The following is a 21128-nucleotide window of genomic DNA, read 5'->3' on the forward strand; positions in this document are numbered from 1 at the left end:
GCCCGCCATGACCCACCCGCCCCGCCCCTCCCGCGCGCTCCCGCCGCGCACGCGCCGCGCCCCGCGGGGCGGGGGAGGACGAGGAGGCCTCGCGCTCATTGGGGGCGGGGCGTGGGTCTTATCACGTGACTACAAAAGACCAATCAGCGCGCCCCGCTACTCCCGGTGAGCTCCTGCGCGGAAGCGGCCCGGGCTGGGCGGGCGACGCTCCGCCCGGAGTCGGGCACGACTCGCGCCGGGCACTTCCGGTGTGCGGCGCGGCGCATGCGCGCGGGGCCCGGCGTCAGCTGATCCAGCGCCTTCTTTGCCGCCGCCGCCGGAGCGACTCGGGCGGATTCGGGCGCGCCGGGCCGGCCCAGGTGAGACGCTCGGCCCCCCCGCCCCCCACTGCTGCCTCCGCCGAGCTGCGCCCGGGGGTTGCCTTCCTCTGCGGTGAAGGTGGGGAGGGAGGGGGGGGGGAGGTCGGCTCTCGCCGCTCCCCACCCCGCTCGGACCCTACCCGGGAAGGACGCGGTCTCCCCGCGGAGCCGTTCGCAGAGGGAGCGCGGCCCCGGCTGTGCGGAGCGGGTGTTGCCGGGGCCCTGGGCAGCCGACCGACCTTCAGGGAGCCGTGTCCCGGCAGGACTGCCCGCGGGAGGCGGCCATGCGCTCCCCCGCCCTGCTTCGCCGGGAGCAGAGACCTGGAAGGAGAAGCTGCCCCTGAATGAAAAACCTGCTGAGCGCTCCTCCCTCGAAGGCGCGCAGTGAGATGCTTTAGGGTTATGCAGAATTCCTTACGGAAAGGGAAGGGGGTGATAGCGGCTGGGTTCCAGTGCCAGGTCATCCCACCATCTTGAGTGGGTGGATCTGAGTCTCTCGGAGCCTTGAGCGCAGCCCAGCAGAGAGCGAGCAGCGCGGTTCTGGAGGAGGAATGCTGCTGCGGGCTCCTTTCTCACTGCGGGCAGCCCGGCCGCAGCACAGGGGCCCCCCCCCGCTGTTTCGCAGTCGAATGTCCTGGTGGCACATCAAATGTGCCTCCTGTTCCTGTAGCCAGTGATAAAATTCTGCCTTAGCTGAGGTGTTCCAAACATCACCCTTGGCGTTCACTTAGAGGCAAGAGAGAAATCTTGCCTGTCTGGGTTCTGCATGGTATTGTTCATGTTACAGGTAACTGTGACATTGGAGTATGTGACACATGTGTGTCAAGATCCATCCATTCCATGCAGCTGCCCAAAGTGATTTACTTTCTTAGGAAGACAGTAATGTCTTTCTTCTACGATTTTACTGTTTTCTCTCAGAGAATTTGCACTCCTGTTGGGCATAAAAGCAATTTGGTGATCGTTTTATTCATTGTAATGAAATACTTCAGCGAAGTACACTGGCTATTTGATCTAGCATGGTATTTCAAATGCTAATTCTGCTTGCTGAAGTGGAGAGGGGGTGGAAGAGTAGGAAAACCTGCTGACAGACTGCACGAAGTGATTTATTAGCAAGAACATGCCAAATGCAAACTGGCATTTGCAAGTTGAAGTTTGAGTAACCGAGGCAGGTCTTCAGTATGTCGTGAGTTGTGGTGTGTTTGTGCTGACTTCTGCACTGTGCATATCTGCAGCAGCTGAATGTTTGGCTTCTCTGTGTGATACTTTCAAAGGCCTTTTCAATGACCAGCAAATGTAAATATGTAATAATATCTACGTTTTATTATTTTCTATGTAAGAATATGTGAAGTGAGATCAGAATCTACAGGTCTCTGAATTACCAAAAACACTGCAGATTATTTTTGCTGTGCCTGTCAGTCTGTAATGCAAAGCCCTCTGGGGAAGCTTTATTCTTTTATGTGGGGAAAAAATTAGTCTTAATTTTGTGCTCAGGTGGTGAAGTCTGACATTCAGAAATACTAAATCACCATGGACATCAGCTTGAGAGAACAAGGAAGGAGAAATTAAGGCAACAGTGGAAAATGACTGCTGGCATCAGCTGACTGTTCAAAGGGGGGTTGCTGTCTTGTGTTGCAATAGTAACACAAGATCTCTGTTTCCTGTAAATGCTGCCTTGTCATTTTCCAAATCAAGAATTATTTTCTGCAGGTAGTGGTAATAGGATTGAGCCATGAGTGATTAGTGTTGCTTCATTTTTATAGAGCATTAGCTTAAATTTAGCTTTTGTTTTGGTCTAAGCATATATTAACAGTTTTATGCCTCATTGGCCCTCATTCACAAGGTCTGTGGGCCTTAAGTGTCTTTCTGTTGTCTAAATTTTTTTTCCCAGCATGACTTCATGCATTTATCTTCCAGACTAGCATGGGTACTGGTGTTACACGTTGTCATCCAAAGCTGCTGTTGTCCAGCAGGTTGCCAGATGATTCCCCTGAATGATACCCCTTTTAGAGGCACTGTGCATTCCCCCTTGTGTTTTGATGCCATAGTGGTTTGTCTTTGGGTTCTCAAGCCCTGAAAGTTCCTACCAGTGGGTTTCCCTCGTGCTTTTAAATTGCATGTTTGTGAGCTATGGCTGCATTCCCAATTACTCCTTTAGAAAGAGTAAAAGGATTACAGGATAACCTAGTTGGGGTCTTTGGTTACTTTGATGTAGACCATAAAATGTTGAATGCTACTGCTGACCAAGTAGTAATCCCTCTTTTTTTTTTTTTCTCTGTCTTTTTAAGGAAATGCTACAAAACATAAACCATGCAACAACCCAGTGCTACATTGCCTGAAATATAGTCTTTTCTCCGTGCTTGTTTCATTGGTTAAAAAGTGGGGGATTTCAGACTTGGAAATATTGAGGCATTGTTGAACAATGGTATCCATGTGATTTTTTTTTTTTAGGCTGGAATTTTGCCAATGAAAACAGACCATGTAGTCAACTGGAATATCATGCTCATTCATTCTTACTCGACTTCTTAAAGCATGTGACTCCTTTAGCCTTCCAGCTGGGTACAGAGAAACAGGGTCCTACTCCAGCAGAAGAAGCAGAAAGAATTAAAACTTTTCAGCCTTTTTTTTTCCCTGTACAGAATGAGCCAATAATCACCTAAATGTCCAACATGCAGAACCAGTTTTGACTGGATCTTCTTTTATGGTATAAAAAGCTTTTTGCTTGTCTTTGATGTGCTCGCTTCATTCTTCCCTTTGGGAGTGGACAGCTAAGCTTCTACCAAATTCTTGGGTTGGGTCATCTCTCATGGCATTAAGTTCTGCACTCGTAAATAGTTTTTGTTTGTTTACTTTATTTCATCCAAGCATTTACTTCTGTGTTTGTCAAGCTCTCAAGTTCAACACTCCCATGTCTCAGAAACATTGACCATTTGCTGCCAGCTTTTTAGATGTCCACACATGATATGGCTGTTCTGACAGACTTTGCCTTCCAAGGCCTGGCTTTACTGAAAACCACTAAGATGTATATGGATAAATCCTGAAAGTCTAACAGACCTGGTTACTACTATCTAACCAAATGGCAGATAGAGACCAGTTTTAGCTGCTGAATTTATTTGCTTGCTTCATCAGCTTGACTACTCCTCTAAGCTTGTGTAAAATTCAGTGTCACTACTCACTCTGTTCAGAAATAATTTGTCTGACAATGGCCTGTCTTTTAATTTTGTCATAATTTGCATTTTGGGAAGTCTGTTATGTTCAAATCAAAAGTAATCAGCAAGGACCAAAACTAGTATGGGAAGCTGCCCCAGTTAACCCAGACTCATTGTGCTGAACAGATAAATGAGCTAAAAAGCCTGCTGGAAATAGACCCATTGCAGATATAAATGTTTGAGAGACTTGGTGTTCCAGAGGATCTCTGTAATATAAAAGCCTTATCTTTGTCCTTAAACAATTGAAAAGTGCTCAAATTGAAATGTTGGTGCTCTGGTGAGTTTCAGCTGACCAATCTGCCCAACTATGTTTCTGCCAGACAGCATGCCTTGAAAAATGCCAGCCTGTGTGCTGTGAAGGTGCTGTGTCCCATCTTCAGGCTGCTGTAAGCTGTGCTTGCTTACTGAAGTGGTCTGTGGTGGCTCATGTAAAAGAGAGGTGGTTTGGATGTCTGTGGTGCTGATCTGTGTTCTGTGCCCTAAGCATGAAGAACAGTCCTGTTGTGGTTGGGATGGTTGGGCGTGAGGAGATACAGGAAGGATATGGGAAAAGCCATGAACTTCATAGAGAGACAGCTGTGCCTTTATGGGAATAACTTACTACAGCTGGACAAAAGCTTTAAAGTATGCAAGTTTTGTGTAAGAGCCTGAAGAATGACTTGACAGTTTTTTAATATCCAAGCAAAGAAACTGCATCTTCCCAGAATTTCAGTTACTGGGGAAAATGTTTGGCCCTTGTTCTTGCTACACTGTATCATTACTTTATTTCCCACTCTGAAAGCAAGACCTTAAAAAGCAGCTCTTCTGAAAAACTCTAAGACGGTATTTCAGACTAACTGCAGACTGTATTGGTAAATATGGCAAAATAAGCAATTCTATTATGTGAATTGCCTATAGATGCTTAAAATTTTACAGGTTTTGTTATCATGGGATAAATTTGCATGAGCTGGTAGATATTCAGACTACCACCACAATATGTAGTTTAAACAATGGTAGAATCTAATATGTTGGAAGGCCTCTGGCTGTTCAAAAGAAGCTGTAAATACTTCAGATATTATTTTATTTGAACATAAGATTTCCAAATGTAGCTTAGCTTGCTTTTAAACATAAAGATGCAGTTTTTCATTACAGGAAAAGTCAACCTCAACTCATTTTCTTTTATTGGAATCCAGTGCCAGTAGGTGTGCTGTGATTCCAGCTGGGTGTTTCATTATACCAAAGGTGCTATAAAAAAGTACTTCTGTCTGCTAGGGATGTTGGATCTTTCTCAAAGACTTTCATGCAGACTCACTCCTGGTTCAGCTCTTCAAACTAGCTATCAAATACCTTGCATAATAAACTGAAGATTCCATAATATCCTAATTTTAAAGGTAATCTGAAACTTAGGGGTAATGATGAAATGCTTATTCAAAACTCATGCTCAGTGTTTTAGCCATTACACTTGGGGAGAAGGGTTAGGCAGTAGAGAGGCTTATAGAGGTGACTGTATTTTAGTGAGCCTAAACAGCTCATGTGATTCTATGTGTAAAACTGAGCCTGATTTAAAAATCTTTGTCAAATTGCACACCTTTTTTCTGTTGATATAAGATCTTTAACTCTCCACAAGTCACTCTGCAGAACTGTAGTAAAGTTTGCTGTTATAGTTGCTTACAGCTATGTATTAATTTCATTTTAATGTTTGTCATCTTAAAGGTTAGAGCAGCAAAAAATATTTCAAGTAACAGTGCCAAATACACCTGGAAGTTGAGTGACTTTTACTTAATAAAAGCTAGGGTAGATTTCAGTTTAGCAGTAACATTAGTGAGGTTAATGAAAACTGTTCATCTAGAGGAAATGGCTGAGCATTGCACTGAGCAGATGGCTGCAGAACTTTTCAGCCCTAGCAGCTAGATGACAGGTTCAGGATAAGAAAAGAAGGTCACTGTAGAACACAGAAATGAATTTTGTATTAGTGTTCTGTAGTATGGTTTGGATTTCAGTTGCGTTAGATCTTTCTTTTGTGTGAAAGTCTATCAAGCCAAAGGGCAGAATGTGTAGCAGGCTGAAAGGAATGTCAAATTTTTCACAGTAATAAAATTGTGAAGCAGTGTAGCAAGTAAGAACTAAGGAGAGGCTCATCAGTTTCCTCCTCTGGAGAAGCCTCAGCTGAGAGGAAAAAATTGGTATAGAAAACCCTATTATGGAAAACTGTAGCATGTGAGTCAGTTGAGGAACATTTTTTCACATGGACAGTGTGGTTTTCTCTAGTAACAGGAGTTTAGCTAGGGTCTTTATCAATTCTAGATATAGCATGATAGCTGTGTTTGATGTTTGAAGGCAGCTTATCTACTGAGCTGATCAGATCTTCAGTGGGTCAAAGTACTTATGCAATGAACACCTTGCCAGCCTTTCTGTCTAGTTTTATTTTAGCTGCTGACTTCTTAGTCATGTTCAAACAGCTTTGTCCTAGTATTGTTCTGGGCTAACTGAAGGAATTTCCCAAGCTGCTGAATAAAAGCTTGGGTGCTTGAGTTACAGCTCGTAGTGGTGGTACATCTTGCATGGACAGACTTCACACCCTTGCTTTAGGAATATATATTTTATGTTGTTTGTATGTATGTATCAAATATAAATATATTGTTATATCTTTAACTTGTTTGCAAGGTGTGATGTTTATTTGAAGGATCAAACTTGTATGTATTGGCCTGCCGACAGCTAAGTCCCCATCTGTTTTTAGGAAGAGAACAATAGGAGCTTGTGGTGGAGCTTCATGAATTCAGTGTTGCCTGGTCTCAGTTTGTAGCCATCATGTGCTGCAATGACAGTGGCAGCTTAATTCTCTTTCACATGGATTTACGTCTACATGTGCTGAGCAAAACAAGCCTCACGTGAGAGGAGGGGGCTCATTAGAACCCAAGGAACAAGTTATGTAAAAGATAAATGGTCTTGTAGGGTTGCAGATGGGTCCACAGTATGTAGCTGAGCATCACTCAAGCAGGTTCTGGATTTATCTAGAGCAGAGGTGGCCTCAAAGTGCCCTGTGACAACTGAAATTGTATGAATGAATAACTGAGTGGAAAAATGTCCATATTGTTGAGTTTAAGAAATAGTCTTTCTAGTTCAGAGCTTGTGGCAGGAAGGTTGGTGCTGTTCACTTCACAGTGTCTGTGTCATGGGAAGACCGAGAGCCATGTGGTTGTGTTGGGCACAGGACGTGACTCCTGCCTGGTTTCATTAGAGTGCAGATGACAGGTTGGAAGGTGTTTGGTGTAGCAGAGGGTTGTGCTGCCATACAGAGGGACCTGGACTGAAAAAATTGGCTGACAGGAATCCCATGAAGTTTGACAAAAAGACGTGCCAAGTCCTGCACCTGAGGCAAAATAACCACACATCCTGCTACAAGCTGGATATCAGCTGGCAATGTGCCCTTTTGGCAAAGGCAGCCAGCACTATCCTGGGCTGTATTTGGAAGAATCCTGCCAACAGGTTTAGGGAGGTGGTGGTTTTTCACCTTGGTTAAACTTGATGTAAACCACATCTAGAGTGCTGTGTCTGGTTCTGAGTTCTCTGGTAGAAGAAAGATGTGGCTTACTGGTGTGCATCCAGAAAAGGGCCACAAAGACTGTTAAGCATTTGGAGGTAGGAAAAGCAGACGAGAGAGCTGGGATTACATAACCTCAGGAAGAGAAGGTTCTGAAAATCTTATTGTAAAGTATATAAACACCTGATGGGAGGGAGCATAGAGGATGGAGCCAGACTCTTCTCTGTGGTACCTGCTGAAGTAACATGACACAATGGGCACAAACTGAAATACTGGGAATTTCCTTTAAACATAGGAAAACACTTTAATGCAGGAGTGTCTAAACACTGGAACAGGTTGCCCAGAGAGTTGTGGTGGCTTCATCTTTGGAAGTAATCAAAACACATTTGGATGTGGCCCTGAGCAGCCTACATCAGCTTGCTTGGAGCTGGTGCTTGGAAATAGATGATTGCCTGAGGTGCCCCTGAACCTCAGTTGTTTGGTGACTGAGAAATCTGGAGTCATTTCCCCTGCTGTCTTATAGTAAAATTACAACTCTGCATACTGTGAAGGAGCAGGTTTCCTGAGAATGCTATTGGGCTTCCTTTCCCAGTGACCTGTGTTAGAGTTCTGGGTGTGTTGTTTTGGGACAATATCCCAAATTCTAGATATGAAAATGCTGCCAGACTTCTGCCTTTGTCTGGTAATTCAGACACTGTATTTTTTTTTTTTAATACTTCCTCTTAAAGATATCATCTGTTAGAAGGGGAAGTTTAAACTGTCCTAGTTACAGGAAATCTGTGGCAGTGATTATCTGGCTATTTATGAGGCCCTTGCAACAAATCTTCATGCAGCTGGACACTGGGATTTATGCACTGGGCCAGAGTCTGCTCAGGTGACCACAGTGAACATTGGCAGCCTTGAATCTGAAGCATCTCCCCAATGTGACACTAAGCTGATTGTCCAGTGTGGGTGGTGATCTTTACTATCCTGTAATGTCTAGGTTTTTACTAAGAAGAGGAGGAGGTATTATTTTCTTTGGAAAACTCCAGAGCTATATTTTACTGTTTAGGCCTATTAAGTTTTCCTGGATATCAAAGGTACGGGCTTATATTCTGACTCTTTATTTTTCTACCCTTGGAAATCAAACCACATTAGTCTGTTTCAGATGTACTAAAATCTATGACCTCAAGTCCAAAGTTATTCCAGCAGAATGATTCCTACCACTGATGACTTACTGATGTAATGCTGCTGCTTCCAAATTACTGATACTGTGGTCTTCACTACAATTGTGGTTAGTGTCTAGGCTTTTGTGGCAATTTGAAGTGTTGGTAATCCTAGAACTTGCAAAGATAGACTTGAGAAGTTGTGAAGACTGCAGGGAACTCTTCAGCTTCATGCAGGTTCTTAGGGAGGGCTCACACAGCTGCCCATGTTCTGTTCAGTGTGCGGGGCAGTGTCTGGCCATCTCTGAAAACAGATTCCAGCAGCAGTCACTCAGGGTGGCACAGCTCTCTGCTTTGTTGAGGTGTTGAATGTTGAGCAATTGCCTTAGTGCTTCTGCTGGCCAGGGGAAGGGCTGCTGAGCGTAAGGAAGCCCCACAAGACTCCTGGAGGCAATCAATACTGTTCAACGTGCTCAAGCAATTAGTATTGTAGTGTGCTCAGTGCCTCCCTGTGCAGTCTGTTGTTAAACAGTTGTTCTGTTAAGCTCTTCCAGAGCACAGCACACACTGACATGGCTGTATCACACTGGAGGGCTGGCAGGTGAACAGATCCCAGCAGAAAACATTCACCTCTTTCAAGGATATTTGTATAGTTGTATGCACCATTCGAGGCATTGGAATTCCCGCCTTTGTAGGAGGCCCTTAATGCAAACGCCGAAGCCTTTGAATTTCTCCTGCTCGGCCCTGTGCAGCAGGGAGAGCACAGATGGGAGTTCAGCTGGGCTCGAGGTGGCTGGAATTGCTATTGCGGCATTCCTCGGTGCTGGTGGGAGAGAGAGCGAGAGAGACTGATGACTCATCAAGTCAGGTGGTTGTGCCTCTGCTGTGTGTCAGAAATTTCGTTCCCCTCTGCAGCAGCTTTCTCATCCCTCTGTGCAGGGGCACTAGAAGGACGATTATTTCGCAAGCAGTGATGCTTCACTGCTGAATTCTAGCTTTTGAATTGGGCCTGAAGGTTTTTGGTACTCCCTGCTTCTGCAAAATAAGGTAAGGAGCTGTGTTTATGTGATAAAATTGTTGTAGATTTTCTGCCTTGCTGAAAGAAGGCTCCTAAAAATCTCACTGGAGTCTGGATTTTGAAAAAAATCTTTGTGTTCATGCAGTTCGTAATGTAAATTCTGCATCTGATCAAATGTTAGATGCAAAACCCAGGAACAGTGAAGCAAAACGGGTTTCTCCAACATTGAGAGCAGGGCAGTTACATTTTTTAGGCTACTGTGTAACCAGATTACTGTGCTGGGGAGAAACCAAGATAGAAAGCTCAGGTTATGGGCTCTTTCTTGTTTAATTAGGACTTTAAAATCAGTGTAATAAACCACCTTTTAGTCAGAGAAGGTTCTGCTGCAAGCAATACTTTGATTTCTGGTACTATTAATCAGAATATGTCTGCTAGAGCTTAAGAGCATGTTTGAAATCAATTGGTGAACTGTTTTAGATAAGGAATATATAAATTGTAAAGAATACAAGATGCATCTTTACTCATAAGGGAATTAAAATTAAGCTGATATCCTATGTAGGTGTGCTAGTGGACTTTTGTAGGAGGGAATTGCATATAGTGCCCAATATCTTGTGTTGGCAAGATGCCTTTCGAAGGCCTCAGGGCCTCTGTAGATTTCTAAAATGGTCAGCCTCCATGGCTCCTAGGGTACATATATGCTTTAGGGAATTTCTTTTTTTTTGAGTACTGGCAATGAAAACATCTAACAAGGTAGGAAGGTAAGGCAGCATTTCGATCCTCAAGGACTTTTCTATATAAATTGAAAATCTGTAGTGCTTGTACACAAGCACAAGAAAATAATGCAGAGATAAATAACAGCTTTTTTCCCCCTAATTTGTATTCAGTGTTAAGAAATGTGTAGCCACTTAAGAAAGAGGTCAGCCTGGCTGGGTGGGCACTGGCTTTGTGTAGACTGTACTTTGGAGGTAGAGCAGAGGTAAAACAGAGGTGAGAAGGAATTCACATCTTTTACACTTGAAATAGTTAATAGGTATGTGTTTCAAAGCTGTTGGTGCAGATGCTAGAGATCATGGTAAAGACAGGGTTTATTAGTGTGTTGCTAAGTGGTCTAGTGAAGGAATCCCCTGCTCTCCTACTTGTCTTGGCCAGTAGTTTGGAAAGGTGGCTGTAGGAAGACAGAGGGAGCAGAGCAGCCACAGGAACAGGGGAGGCAGGTGCTGGCTGTCAGGATGTTGCCATGTAACTGCAGAGTGGCTGTTCTGAGATTGTTACTTGCCTCCCTAAAAGGTAAACAGTCGCTTCAAGCAGGTTTTGGTTATGAATAAAAGTTAATTTAAATTGAAACTGTCCTTGCCTTTATAATTTGACTCTTTCATATGGGACGTTGTCTAATTGCCAGGCCGTGACACTAATTCATTTATGAAAATGTGGTTTGACTCTCTACTTTGCTTTTAGAGATGTTGATAGTATGACACTGGACATTGTTCTGTATTGTTTTATTGAAGTAAATGTTTAATTTGAATTTATAAGAACAACTGCTTCTTTCAGTGTGAACAGCAATTGTCCTTGAGTTTTAGTTGTTAAAAGCAAACATGTTTTAGTTGTTAAAAGCAAAAAAGATGAGATAGTTGTGTTAGTCACATCAGAACCAGCTCATACCAGTTGCTCAGGAACTGCAGATTGCTTTGCGAGGATCTCCTCTCTGCCATTTGTCAGAGGAGGCATTTCAGAAAAAAGCAGTGAAATTAAAATTGTCTCCTGGGTCTAAACACTGGGAAGTGTGAAAGATAACCTATGGCTGTGGAGGGTATGGGGATCTAATGGATATCTGGCTTAGCCTTTGGGCTCAAGACCCATTAGCAGGTCTGCTCCAAGCTGGTGATGACTGAGCCATGATCAGCTGCTGTGGAATAAATCAGTGGCAGCCATGATAGACAGTACACTCCACAGAGACATGGAGCCTGGGAGAACCTATTCCTTCAGGAGGAACAGGGGTTTGGAATCATGGGAGATCTTTTTCTTAAAGAGCAATGCCACCAATTTGAAACTTATAGATCTGCTGAGGGGCAGAGGGCTTGTATTGCTGTATTAAAAAGCTGGAAAACAGTTGTGTGGTTTTAAGGATAGCAGAAGTCAGCTTCTGCTCCCAAAGAATAGGCAAAAACATATCCTTTAATTGTACTGGAAAGGGTGGCAATGGAGTACTTGTCTTGGTTATTACACGGGGCAGGTTTTTAAGCCTGAGTATGCCTTTGTATTTGCTGCCTTGTGGAAGATGCTGGGTTAGATTAGGTTTCTCTCAAAGACTTGAGTGCAAGTGTCAACAGATGCCTCCCAGTTCATGTCACCAAAGCAGAGGCCTTGCTGCTGATTAGCACAGGAGCGTTCTGTGCTGCGGCTGCCATAGTGCACCTTTACCACTGCTGTGTCCTAAGGGCACCTGAACAGGAGAAATGGGAAGAGTGTGGCCTTCCAGTTCTCTAACACCCATCAGTTTCCAAGGTAACACACAGCATGATCAGGGCTCACAAAGCAAAACCGTTAAATCCTCTGATCCGCACGGGAAGCAGGACAGCCCAGCTGCCAGCACAGGACAAACATGGATGGAGGAAGTCTGTTGGTAAAACAGCTTTTCCAATGCCAGTTGTTTAGATTTGTTAAACAGTTACTGGCAAGAGATGACAGCCTGTTGTTTAACTGTTGCGAGGTGGGGGGTTTGCCCATTATTCAGCACAATTCTTCTGTAATGCTCCGTGGGTTTCACTGAGAGCAAAGGCTGCTTAGTATGTAGCTGTGAGACACATAGAAAGGATTCACATGATTGTGTGCTGGTGCCTCTGAAAACCTGTATTTCTTCCTCTAAATACTGTGATTCAGCACCTTAAGATAGCAAAAATTGAATTTTCACAATTAATATTTGTAGCATTGCATTTTAGAGACTGGTGGCAGCAAAGCAGGCCCAGAACATTCTCTTGCTCACTCAGAATCATGGAAAACTCCATATTTTTGAAGGAGGATAATGAGATGAAAAAACATTTTCTGTCGTTTAAATATCCTATTACCAAGCTTAAAAACAGCAAAACAGTGTTGGGGCATTGTTGCACTGCATCTTTTTCATTTAGTAGCATTCTGTAGAGCATATTATGGGGTGATGTTCTACCCCTGTGTTTCTACAATAAGGAATCTCAGATATTTTGTTTGTTTAAATCAGTTACTTTTTAACTTTTTACAGCTTAAAAATTAGTTGAACGTGCTTAAGGCTAAGGTGCTTCAGGCTATGAGTTCAGAGTTCTTTTTAACTGAAAATAAGAAGAGAGCAGGGGGAAGAGGAGGAACTTACTATATGTCAGGACTGACCCTTATTTTTTCTTTTGTTCAGTTGAACAGGCAAAATGGACTTCTCCAAGCTCCCCAAAATACGTGATGAGGACAGAGAGGCTTTTGTTGGCTATGTTTATGGAGTCTCAGGACCTGGTAGGTATTATTTTGTAAAGGAAGTAATAAATTTTATCTAGGATCTTGTTAATCTTCACTTGAAAGCAGAGAAGTATAAAAGAGCACTGGGTGGTGCTTTTTATCTTTTTTTTTTTTTTTTGGGGTGGGGGACATGAAGAATTACTGATTTATAATCTGACAAACTATTAAAAAAACGCTCACAAGATGTTACTATTAATTAACCTTTGTTAAACATGTAATGAGCTGAAGCGGGCAATTGAACAAACATAACAATAATAATAACAAAAGGTAAGCTTTCTGTATGAGAAAAAGCCCTTTAGTTGGAAATCTGCTGGGCCCAGTGTGCTAAACTTCACTAAAAGGGTATGAAATAAATAGTTTGCTCCCACTGAAAGTTTGTCCCTGTGCTCTCTGATAATCTCAGTGCCTGTCAGTGTCAAGCTGTTCTGTTTACTTCACCATGGGCTGGGGGAGCTCAGCAAGGAGCCACAAGAGTCAGGCAAGAATGTGGTGATAGTGCAGCTGGGAGAAGGACTCTTCCTTCATCTTTATCAGCTGAAATAGTTTAAGCTCTGCTAGAAGCAGCTTTTGAATACATGCAGACTCTACTGGCTTTCCTGCTCCCTCCTGCATTCTCTTCAAGAGCTGAAGGAAAGGATGGGAATGTGAGAACAGAAGATTAACAAGTTTTTTTGTTAATGCAACGTATTTGATGAATAAGAAATTCCCTACCTAAACAGGCACAAGTTTTTCAACTACAAATTCTGTAACTGCAGCGGTGGTACTTGGGAAAAATTTTTAAGTGACACAGCTTTCTTTCCAAGAAGTGGAAAATGTATTTTTGTGTAAATATGCAACTCTTGTGTGCATTTCTGTGATCATAATATGCAAGACAAATTTTTTTCTAAAGCATCCAGGACTCTGTATATGACCTGCTGAAATCTAACTCAAAGCAGCAGGAAGTTTCAGGTCCAAAACATGCTACACAGCATCTGTTGAAAGTTAATTTAAGTGCCCTAAGATAGACAATGCTTTTCTACAAAAAATAGTATTTTTTTAAAAGCTTTCTAAAGGCATCACTTTAGATGCAAGCCGGTGACTTGGCTTGATCTATCCATGTTTATGCCAGCATCCAGATGCTACCAAGGTAAACAGAAGTTTGACTTGAAAATGCTGGCCCTCAACCACAGATTTATGTAACTACTAGGCATTGGGCGAGTCTTGCCATTTTCCTGTGTGTTTTAATTTAGTCAGATGAGAATGTGGCCTAGCTCGCTGCAAGGGAGAAGTGCCTATAGAACTTGTTTGTCAAAGTTTACAGCATCTCACACCCTCAACGTTTGCAATCTGCCAAGACAGATAAGAGAAATTATGGCCTGAATTGTCCTGTTGTGAATTACTACATTCTCATAGTGTCCTCTTCTTCTGGATAAAGGGCAGAGTGAAAGCTGTAGGAAGACTTATTCTTTTGACTTTTAAACTAGAAATACCAGGAGTTGCGGCATCCTTTTGTGAAGTCAAGAGTGTGTCTGATATGGGGCAATACCAGGTTTATGCTGTGCAGTTCTTACAGACTTGTGATGGGTAAATTTGCTGAGCTGCAGGGAAAATAACTCACCTATGTGCCCATCTTTTGCAGTGGTCACAGCCTGCAACATGGCAGGTGCTGCCATGTACGAGCTGGTACGAGTGGGACACAGTGAGCTGGTGGGCGAGATCATCCGGCTGGAAGGGGATCTGGCAACTGTCCAGGTGTATGAGGAAACTTGTATCCTTTTCACTGCTCCCTCTGTGCTGCCAGATACTCTGGGTTCTGGCAGGACATCTGTTCTGCATGTGTTTTGTAAGTTTTGATGGGTTTGAGGTGAATCTTACCTTGTGTGGCTGTGTAGCAAGCAGACTTTTTTTGACTGGGAATCAAAGTGTATCTCAAAATTCAAGTGCATTTTAATGCCTATTTGTTAAGACAGTTGACTAGTGTCAACCATAGATGGCAAACCTAAGCAACATTTTTTGCATCTTTGTCTTAGCTTTTGATAACTGTGCTTGTATAATGCTTAAATAAGAAATGTGAAGTGGGCAGGATGCCTTCTTCTGGACAGAGTATTTTGCCAAGAATAATAGATTACACTTTTTCTTCTGCAGTAGGCTTACAATATCTTGGTCCAGCTATGATGCAGCATATATTCTAAAAGCTAGGCAACTTAAAATATATTTTTATGACATATATATGACAAAATGTCAAGAAAGAAGTCATATAACTTGAAGGCAGGCCTCTTTCCCTATCCCAAGGGGGGCTTTGTGTATTTGTAGAGCCTAGGAAAAACGGTGTGCTGGCTCCCAAACCTTGGCTCTAAGGAGCTTGCTGGCAAACTGCTGACTAGGTCCTGTCTCTGCCTAATAATTTATTATTTTAGATGGCATCATTGTTACAGTATCGAGTAGCTCTCCATCAGTACATGGAACAAGTTCAAGTATAGTTTACTGTCAATCTCCTGTTGAGAGGAAACTTGGTCATAGGCCTCTCTGAAGTCAACTTGTATTAAATTTATTGAGTTTGTGTGAGTTTTGGAGGTTTCTTTCGTATTCCTGCAGGCCCTTCTGCCAAGGTGCAAGCCCTTTGCAGAGAAAAGTCCATTGTGCATTTTTGGAGCTTAGGTAGTTCACAGACCTGAGAACTTGATACAAGATGGGAGGGCAATAGTTCTGGTCTTAGACAAACTCTTTGTAAAATTAGGCTGCTGTTGAAAAAAGCTGTGCAAGGCTCAAGATCAAAACAGTTGTGCTCTCTAAACAAATTCTGAAATGAAAAATTCCATATTTCATAACATTATCTGACTTAAACAGCCTAATCTGTTTTCTAGTTTTGAAGATGTAAGAAATGTGTGATGTTTTGTTGTCCCATTGCCTGGCACTCCAGTGAACTCATCCATATTAGCTGACATTAGTTGCCAACAACAGTTGACTTGAACAAATGATTGTTAAGCAGAATATTTGCCACTACTTTGCCTTTCTAGAGGATGGTGAACTTTGCCGTTTGAGCAAATGCAGAATTTAATATCAAGTCTACATGCCTCTCAAATGCTGATGTGTAACATAGGGAATAGTATTACCCAAAAGTCAGAAAAGGAGTTGGAGAGTATGATGTCAACCTGATGACTTCTGCCTGGTTTCTTTCCCTTGTATAAGGAATCTCAGATATTTTGTTTCACTTGTTCTGGATGATCTTTTCCTCAACAAATCTTTAGCTGGTGTCTCTGTAGGAGATCCTGTGCTCCGTACTGGGAAGCCCCTATCAGTGGAGCTGGGGCCTGGCATTATGGGAGCTATTTTTGATGGTATCCAGAGACCTCTCTCAGACATCAGCACTCTGACCAAAAGTATCTATATCCCTAGAGGTGTCAACGTGTCAGCTTTGAGCCGGGATGTCAAATGGGACTTCACACCTTCCAAAAGTCTGCGGGTAGGTTCTGACAATCCTGTGTTCCCCTCTTGCTCCTCTATCCCCAGAGCTTAGGCCTGGAGCAGTGTGCTAAGGCTGTGACTGCTGGGACCTGTGGTTAATGCTGCATTTATTGAAGTTTGCAAGGAGGAGTGCTTGGGGGTGGTAGTGATGTATGAGACTGGATGGGGATCACCAAAACTTACTTGATATGACTTACTGCTGCTGCATATGAGAAATTTACAGAGTTTTGATCTATCTACCAAACCATAGAGAAACTTGTGCAATTGCAGTAAGCATTAGCAGGAGCAGGTGCTACCTGAGCAAATAGAATGACTGCAGCACACATTTTGCTAATGGTGAAGGTAGCCTTAGAGCTGGAAAATGTCATGGCTTTAGCAGCTTTACCTTTGCAGCATCGTTTTGGCTTTACCTTTGCAGCATCTTTTTCCAACCCTGCAGGTTAGCATATGCTATCCTTTCTCTTCTTAGCACATTAGGTTGAGAGGTGGAAAAGAAACAAGGAAAATTTCTTTTGTCTGTTAGTAATTGCTCCTGTCTGAGCCTTGAAAGGCACTTGAGCACAGGTAGCGTTGCTAGCAATGCTGTTGGAGTGATGAGTTATGTAAATGAGCTACCGTGCTGTAACAAGGAATTTTTAAAAGGGGTAATCACAGTGCTAGACTTAATAGCTGAAGTATTTTTTACAGTTTGTCAAGGTTCTTTTTTAAAAGTTATGACTAATAGACCTGTTCTGATTTTAGGTTGGCAGCCACATCACTGGTGGAGATATTTATGGTGTGGTGAATGAAAACTCCCTGATCAAACACAAAATCATGCTGCCCCCACGGAACAGGGGTACAGTTACATACATTGCTCCTCCAGGAAACTATGACACTTCAGTAAGTCTCCCAAATAGCAGTTGCTGGTATATTCCATGTCTCTTTTATAAGGTTTAGGTACTCTTTCTGTTCTGCATGAGGCCAGCTAAAGTGTTTCATGCGACAAGGTGTCTGAGTTAATGATCACTTCTGCTACCCTGCCTGCAGGGGTTGCATTGTTATTTTGTGCAGCTATTTTCCATGTATATGGCTTCACAATGGCACTTCACTGTGCCATATTTGATGACCTCTGTGGGGATCTACAATATCTTATGAATAAGCAAAATTCACTTGCACTTCAAAAGCCTATTTTTAATGTATGGTGTATCTTGCTCTGTTTTCCCCCAGAAGCCTTGTAAATATGGGAAAGAGCCTTTGCTCAGGAGGTGATGATTGCATGCTGAGGTTCAAAGAGCTCTGTGGTGTTACCAGAGGCCTGTGCAGAATAGTTAAAATGTCAATTTATGTGCTGGTCCAGTGTGCAGCTATTTACTTACTTCCCATGTCTTTGTGTTAGGATGTTGTGTTAGAGCTGGAGTTTGAAGGTGTGAAGGAGAAGTTCACCATGGTGCAGGTGTGGCCTGTACGCCAGGTGCGTCCTGTCACGGAGAAGTTACCAGCCAATCATCCTTTATTAACTGGCCAACGAGTCCTGGATGCCCTCTTCCCGTAAGTACTTCCTTTTATTTCTACTGTGTAAGGAATCTCTCCCTTAGAGGGAAGCAGAGGCAGGAGGCCTTAGAGCATAAGTTTTATTAAGGGTAAGCTTTCACCATGTGTCACAGCAAAATCTTAAAAAATATTTAGCTGAACTTCTCGTCTTTATTTGGCAGGTGAACCCACTGGTGGAAAAAGGAAGTTTAACTGTTCTAGTGCATTAATCTAGAAAAACCTGGACATACATAAATTTAACATAACCACGTCTCATCTGCAGAAAGGCTAGAACTTTAAAGCTTGCTATCTTCATTTGAATGCATGAGTAGGATGTCTTTCCATGGTCTTGAGTATGTGTAGTTTCCAATGATTTTTTTAGGAAAACTGTTGCACTTAACTGTAACAAACTGCTCATTTAAGCAGCTAACTTCTTAGACACTGAATTCAGTTATTTTGGTCCTGAAATATTGTGCTGCTTATTCTATAAGGCGCTGCTCAGTACAGTTGTTCTTTTCATAGCATTTCCATTCCATCACTGCTTCCAGCTGTGAAAACTGCTATGTCTCAAGCCCTAAAGTCATGCTGTTGTACCAGCATAAGTCACACACTTCAAGGACAGGAGAAGAAAAGGATGGTTTAATCCCTTGATTTTTTGGTTTAGTGAAATACCTCTGTTTCTCACCAAGAACATTGAATGTGACTCCTGTCATTCTGCTTTGGATGAGGGAGTTCTAGTGGAAAATATATTCTAAGATGGGAAAGAGCTGTGTTTTAGTTCCTTGCAAATCAGAGTCCTTTTTCTTTACTCAGGTGTGTACAAGGGGGTACAACAGCGATTCCTGGGGCATTTGGTTGTGGAAAGACTGTGATCTCACAGTCTCTTTCAAAGTACTCCAACAGTGATGTCATCATTTATGTAGGCTGTGGAGAACGAGGAAATGAAATGTCTGAAGTACTGAGAGATTTCCCTGAGGTTAGTATGGAGATTTCATGGAGAGTAAACCTTCCTGGGAAGACTTGCTGTCATACTGGTATTGTAACAGAGTATAATATCATGTCAGTAGAGGGACTTGAAAAGATCATCTTGCCTGCTGTGAAGCTCTGGCAAAAATCCCTTTTGGCTTGTTAAAGAATTATTTCAGTGGCCCCTCAATAGACATCTGGACTAGTTTTTGGGTGTACCTTCTAAGTTGTTTAAAATAAAGCCAGGATGAATGTCAGAGAAGAATTTAGCACAGTTGTAAGCATTGCACCTGTTGCTGGTCATGTCTCTAACTTGACCACACATAGAAAATGCAGCATTAATTTATAAGTTGCAGGGTGGTGATACAGTTACCAGATATTAGTTTGCTATGTTAAGCTTTGGAATACCTGTTGAATTAAGTAGAAAATACCTTGTTAATTTAAAAACACCAACAAATAAAGAACAACCAAGCAACAGATTTACCAATCCTTGTACCTGTTACTATGTTGTAGTGAAGTTGTTGTGCCAGGGTCAGCTGTATTAACTGTCAGATAGAAACTTCACTGTCAGAAATAGGGGATAAAAGGCTTGGGTGTGTTGATTGGTGACAAGGTGGGAAAGTCAAGCTGAGGTAGCCCTGAAGTGGACAAATCCCAGGGTATTCATAAATGGAATTCTACACAATGTCAGCATGTGCAGTCTGTTGTTCAGGTGCTTGTAAGGCTTCACTGAGGTTAAAAATGTGGTTTTATGTCCAGTTGTCAAATACTAGCCTTGGCTTCTTGTAGATGGGGGAAAAAAGCTCTCTGATTCCTAATGGACTTATGACAGCAGGCTAAGAATTTTTAGATCTTTCAATCTGGAAATCTGAGAGAGGACCATGTGCTTCCTTGTGTAGTGGGTTTGTCATTACTTACTTCAATGGGATCAATAGGGATTTGGCAGTTGCAGAAGATGAGGTGAGGCTGAATCATGTACATTAAAAAATTAAGCTGTGTGCAGTCTGAAAGACAAACCAGCATGTCCTATAATTTTGAATTTCATCTCTGCTCTTGGCAGAGTAGCTGTGAGGAGAATATCCTGATAAAAGGCAAGTAAAACACTAAAAAAAAAAAGAAAAAAGAAAAAACAAGCAGCAAAAAATTAACAAAAAAAAAAATCTCGCTACTGTGACAGTTTGGGTATTTATCCTTTTCTTGCATTGTAGTTAACAATGGAAGTTGATGGCAAGGTAGAAAGCATCATGAAGAGAACAGCTCTGGTAGCAAATACTTCCAACATGCCTGTGGCTGCCAGAGAAGCCTCCATCTATACTGGTAAGATTTACAAGAAGATAGAGAAAGCTGTGTGTATAAAGCAAGTCATCATGCTCTAGTATATTCAGTTCCTGAGATGAACATATCAAGAAGCTAGTTTAGTTTCAGAAGTAAACCTTTTCAGACCTTGTCTGTACTAAGTCTTAGTATCTTAACTGAATCTGACTTGCTTGCATATAGTTGCAATTTCTGAATATTCAGTAAATTTTGTTTATAAGGTGAATTTAGTGTGCCAGGACTTGTGTAGGTTTTCTGCATGTGTTAATTCTCTATGCTTTAGGTTTTGACAAGCTTTTTCCTGACAAGTACAGCTACTTAATGGATCGGAATAGTGTTCTCTGAGCTGGTAGACTAATATTTCCTTTGCAGCCTCTTAAAGGCTTTTTTTAAAGTTCTTTTTTATGAACAGTTGTCAGATAATTCAGATAAAACACGACCTTTTCTCACTCTTGTATTCTGGTGGTTTGAAAGGAAAGGAGACATTTTACAGTTAGAGTCTTTGTTCATGATTTCAGTGAGGGAGAGAGTAGCATCAGTGACACTGCAGTGTCTGTTCAAAGAAATACACATGAATGTAAGATGAATCTGAGTGGTTCATAAACAAAAAGGAGGTGAGTGAGAAGAAAAAAACAGTAACAGCAAAAAAAAAGGAGACAGCAGGGACATAAGCAGGAAGAATAACTTCCATTGTCTGTTTCCATCAAAATGTAAATCAAATCATTTGGTTTATTTACATATTTATGATGATGTATAAGCATAGAATTCTTTTCTGCACTGTATCCTGCAGCAGGCTGTTGTGTTTGTCACAGGAATCACCCTGTCCGAGTATTTCCGCGATATGGGCTACCATGTCAGTATGATGGCAGACTCCACTTCCCGGTGGGCTGAGGCCCTCAGGGAAATCTCAGGGCGACTGGCTGAAATGCCAGCTGGTGAGTAGTCTTTCCTCATTCTAGGCTTGTAAATGCAGCCCTTCAAACTCAGAGCTTTGGCTGAATCTCCGTGTGTTGGTGTTTGCAGACAGTGGTTATCCAGCCTACCTCGGTGCCCGGCTGGCCTCTTTCTACGAGCGAGCCGGGAGAGTGAAGTGTCTGGGGAATCCTGAGAGGGAAGGCAGCGTCAGCATTGTCGGAGCGTGAGTGTTGCATTGCTTTGTATGACACAATA

The 21128-nt window shown here is 42.5% G+C and overlaps 1 protein-coding gene across 1 annotated transcript in view; it reads left to right on the forward strand.

Moving 5' to 3' along the window:
- The first annotated feature begins 245 nt into the window (after window positions 1–245).
- ATP6V1A (ATPase H+ transporting V1 subunit A) overlaps window positions 246–21128 on the forward strand; it is a 30365-nt gene continuing 9482 nt past the window's right edge. The window contains exons 1-10 of the mRNA XM_030234194.2: window positions 246–359; window positions 12628–12722; window positions 14344–14472; window positions 15953–16167; window positions 16911–17048; window positions 17545–17696; window positions 18492–18654; window positions 19853–19961; window positions 20771–20893; window positions 20982–21096. Of these exons, the coding sequence (XP_030090054.1) occupies window positions 12641–12722; window positions 14344–14472; window positions 15953–16167; window positions 16911–17048; window positions 17545–17696; window positions 18492–18654; window positions 19853–19961; window positions 20771–20893; window positions 20982–21096 (1226 nt within the window). The 5' untranslated portion in view covers window positions 246–359; window positions 12628–12640. The remainder of the gene's footprint in view (window positions 360–12627; window positions 12723–14343; window positions 14473–15952; window positions 16168–16910; window positions 17049–17544; window positions 17697–18491; window positions 18655–19852; window positions 19962–20770; window positions 20894–20981; window positions 21097–21128) is intronic.

Source organism: Serinus canaria, chromosome 1, assembly GCF_022539315.1.
Source record: "Serinus canaria isolate serCan28SL12 chromosome 1, serCan2020, whole genome shotgun sequence".
NCBI classification, from domain to species: Eukaryota; Metazoa; Chordata; class Aves; order Passeriformes; family Fringillidae; genus Serinus; species Serinus canaria.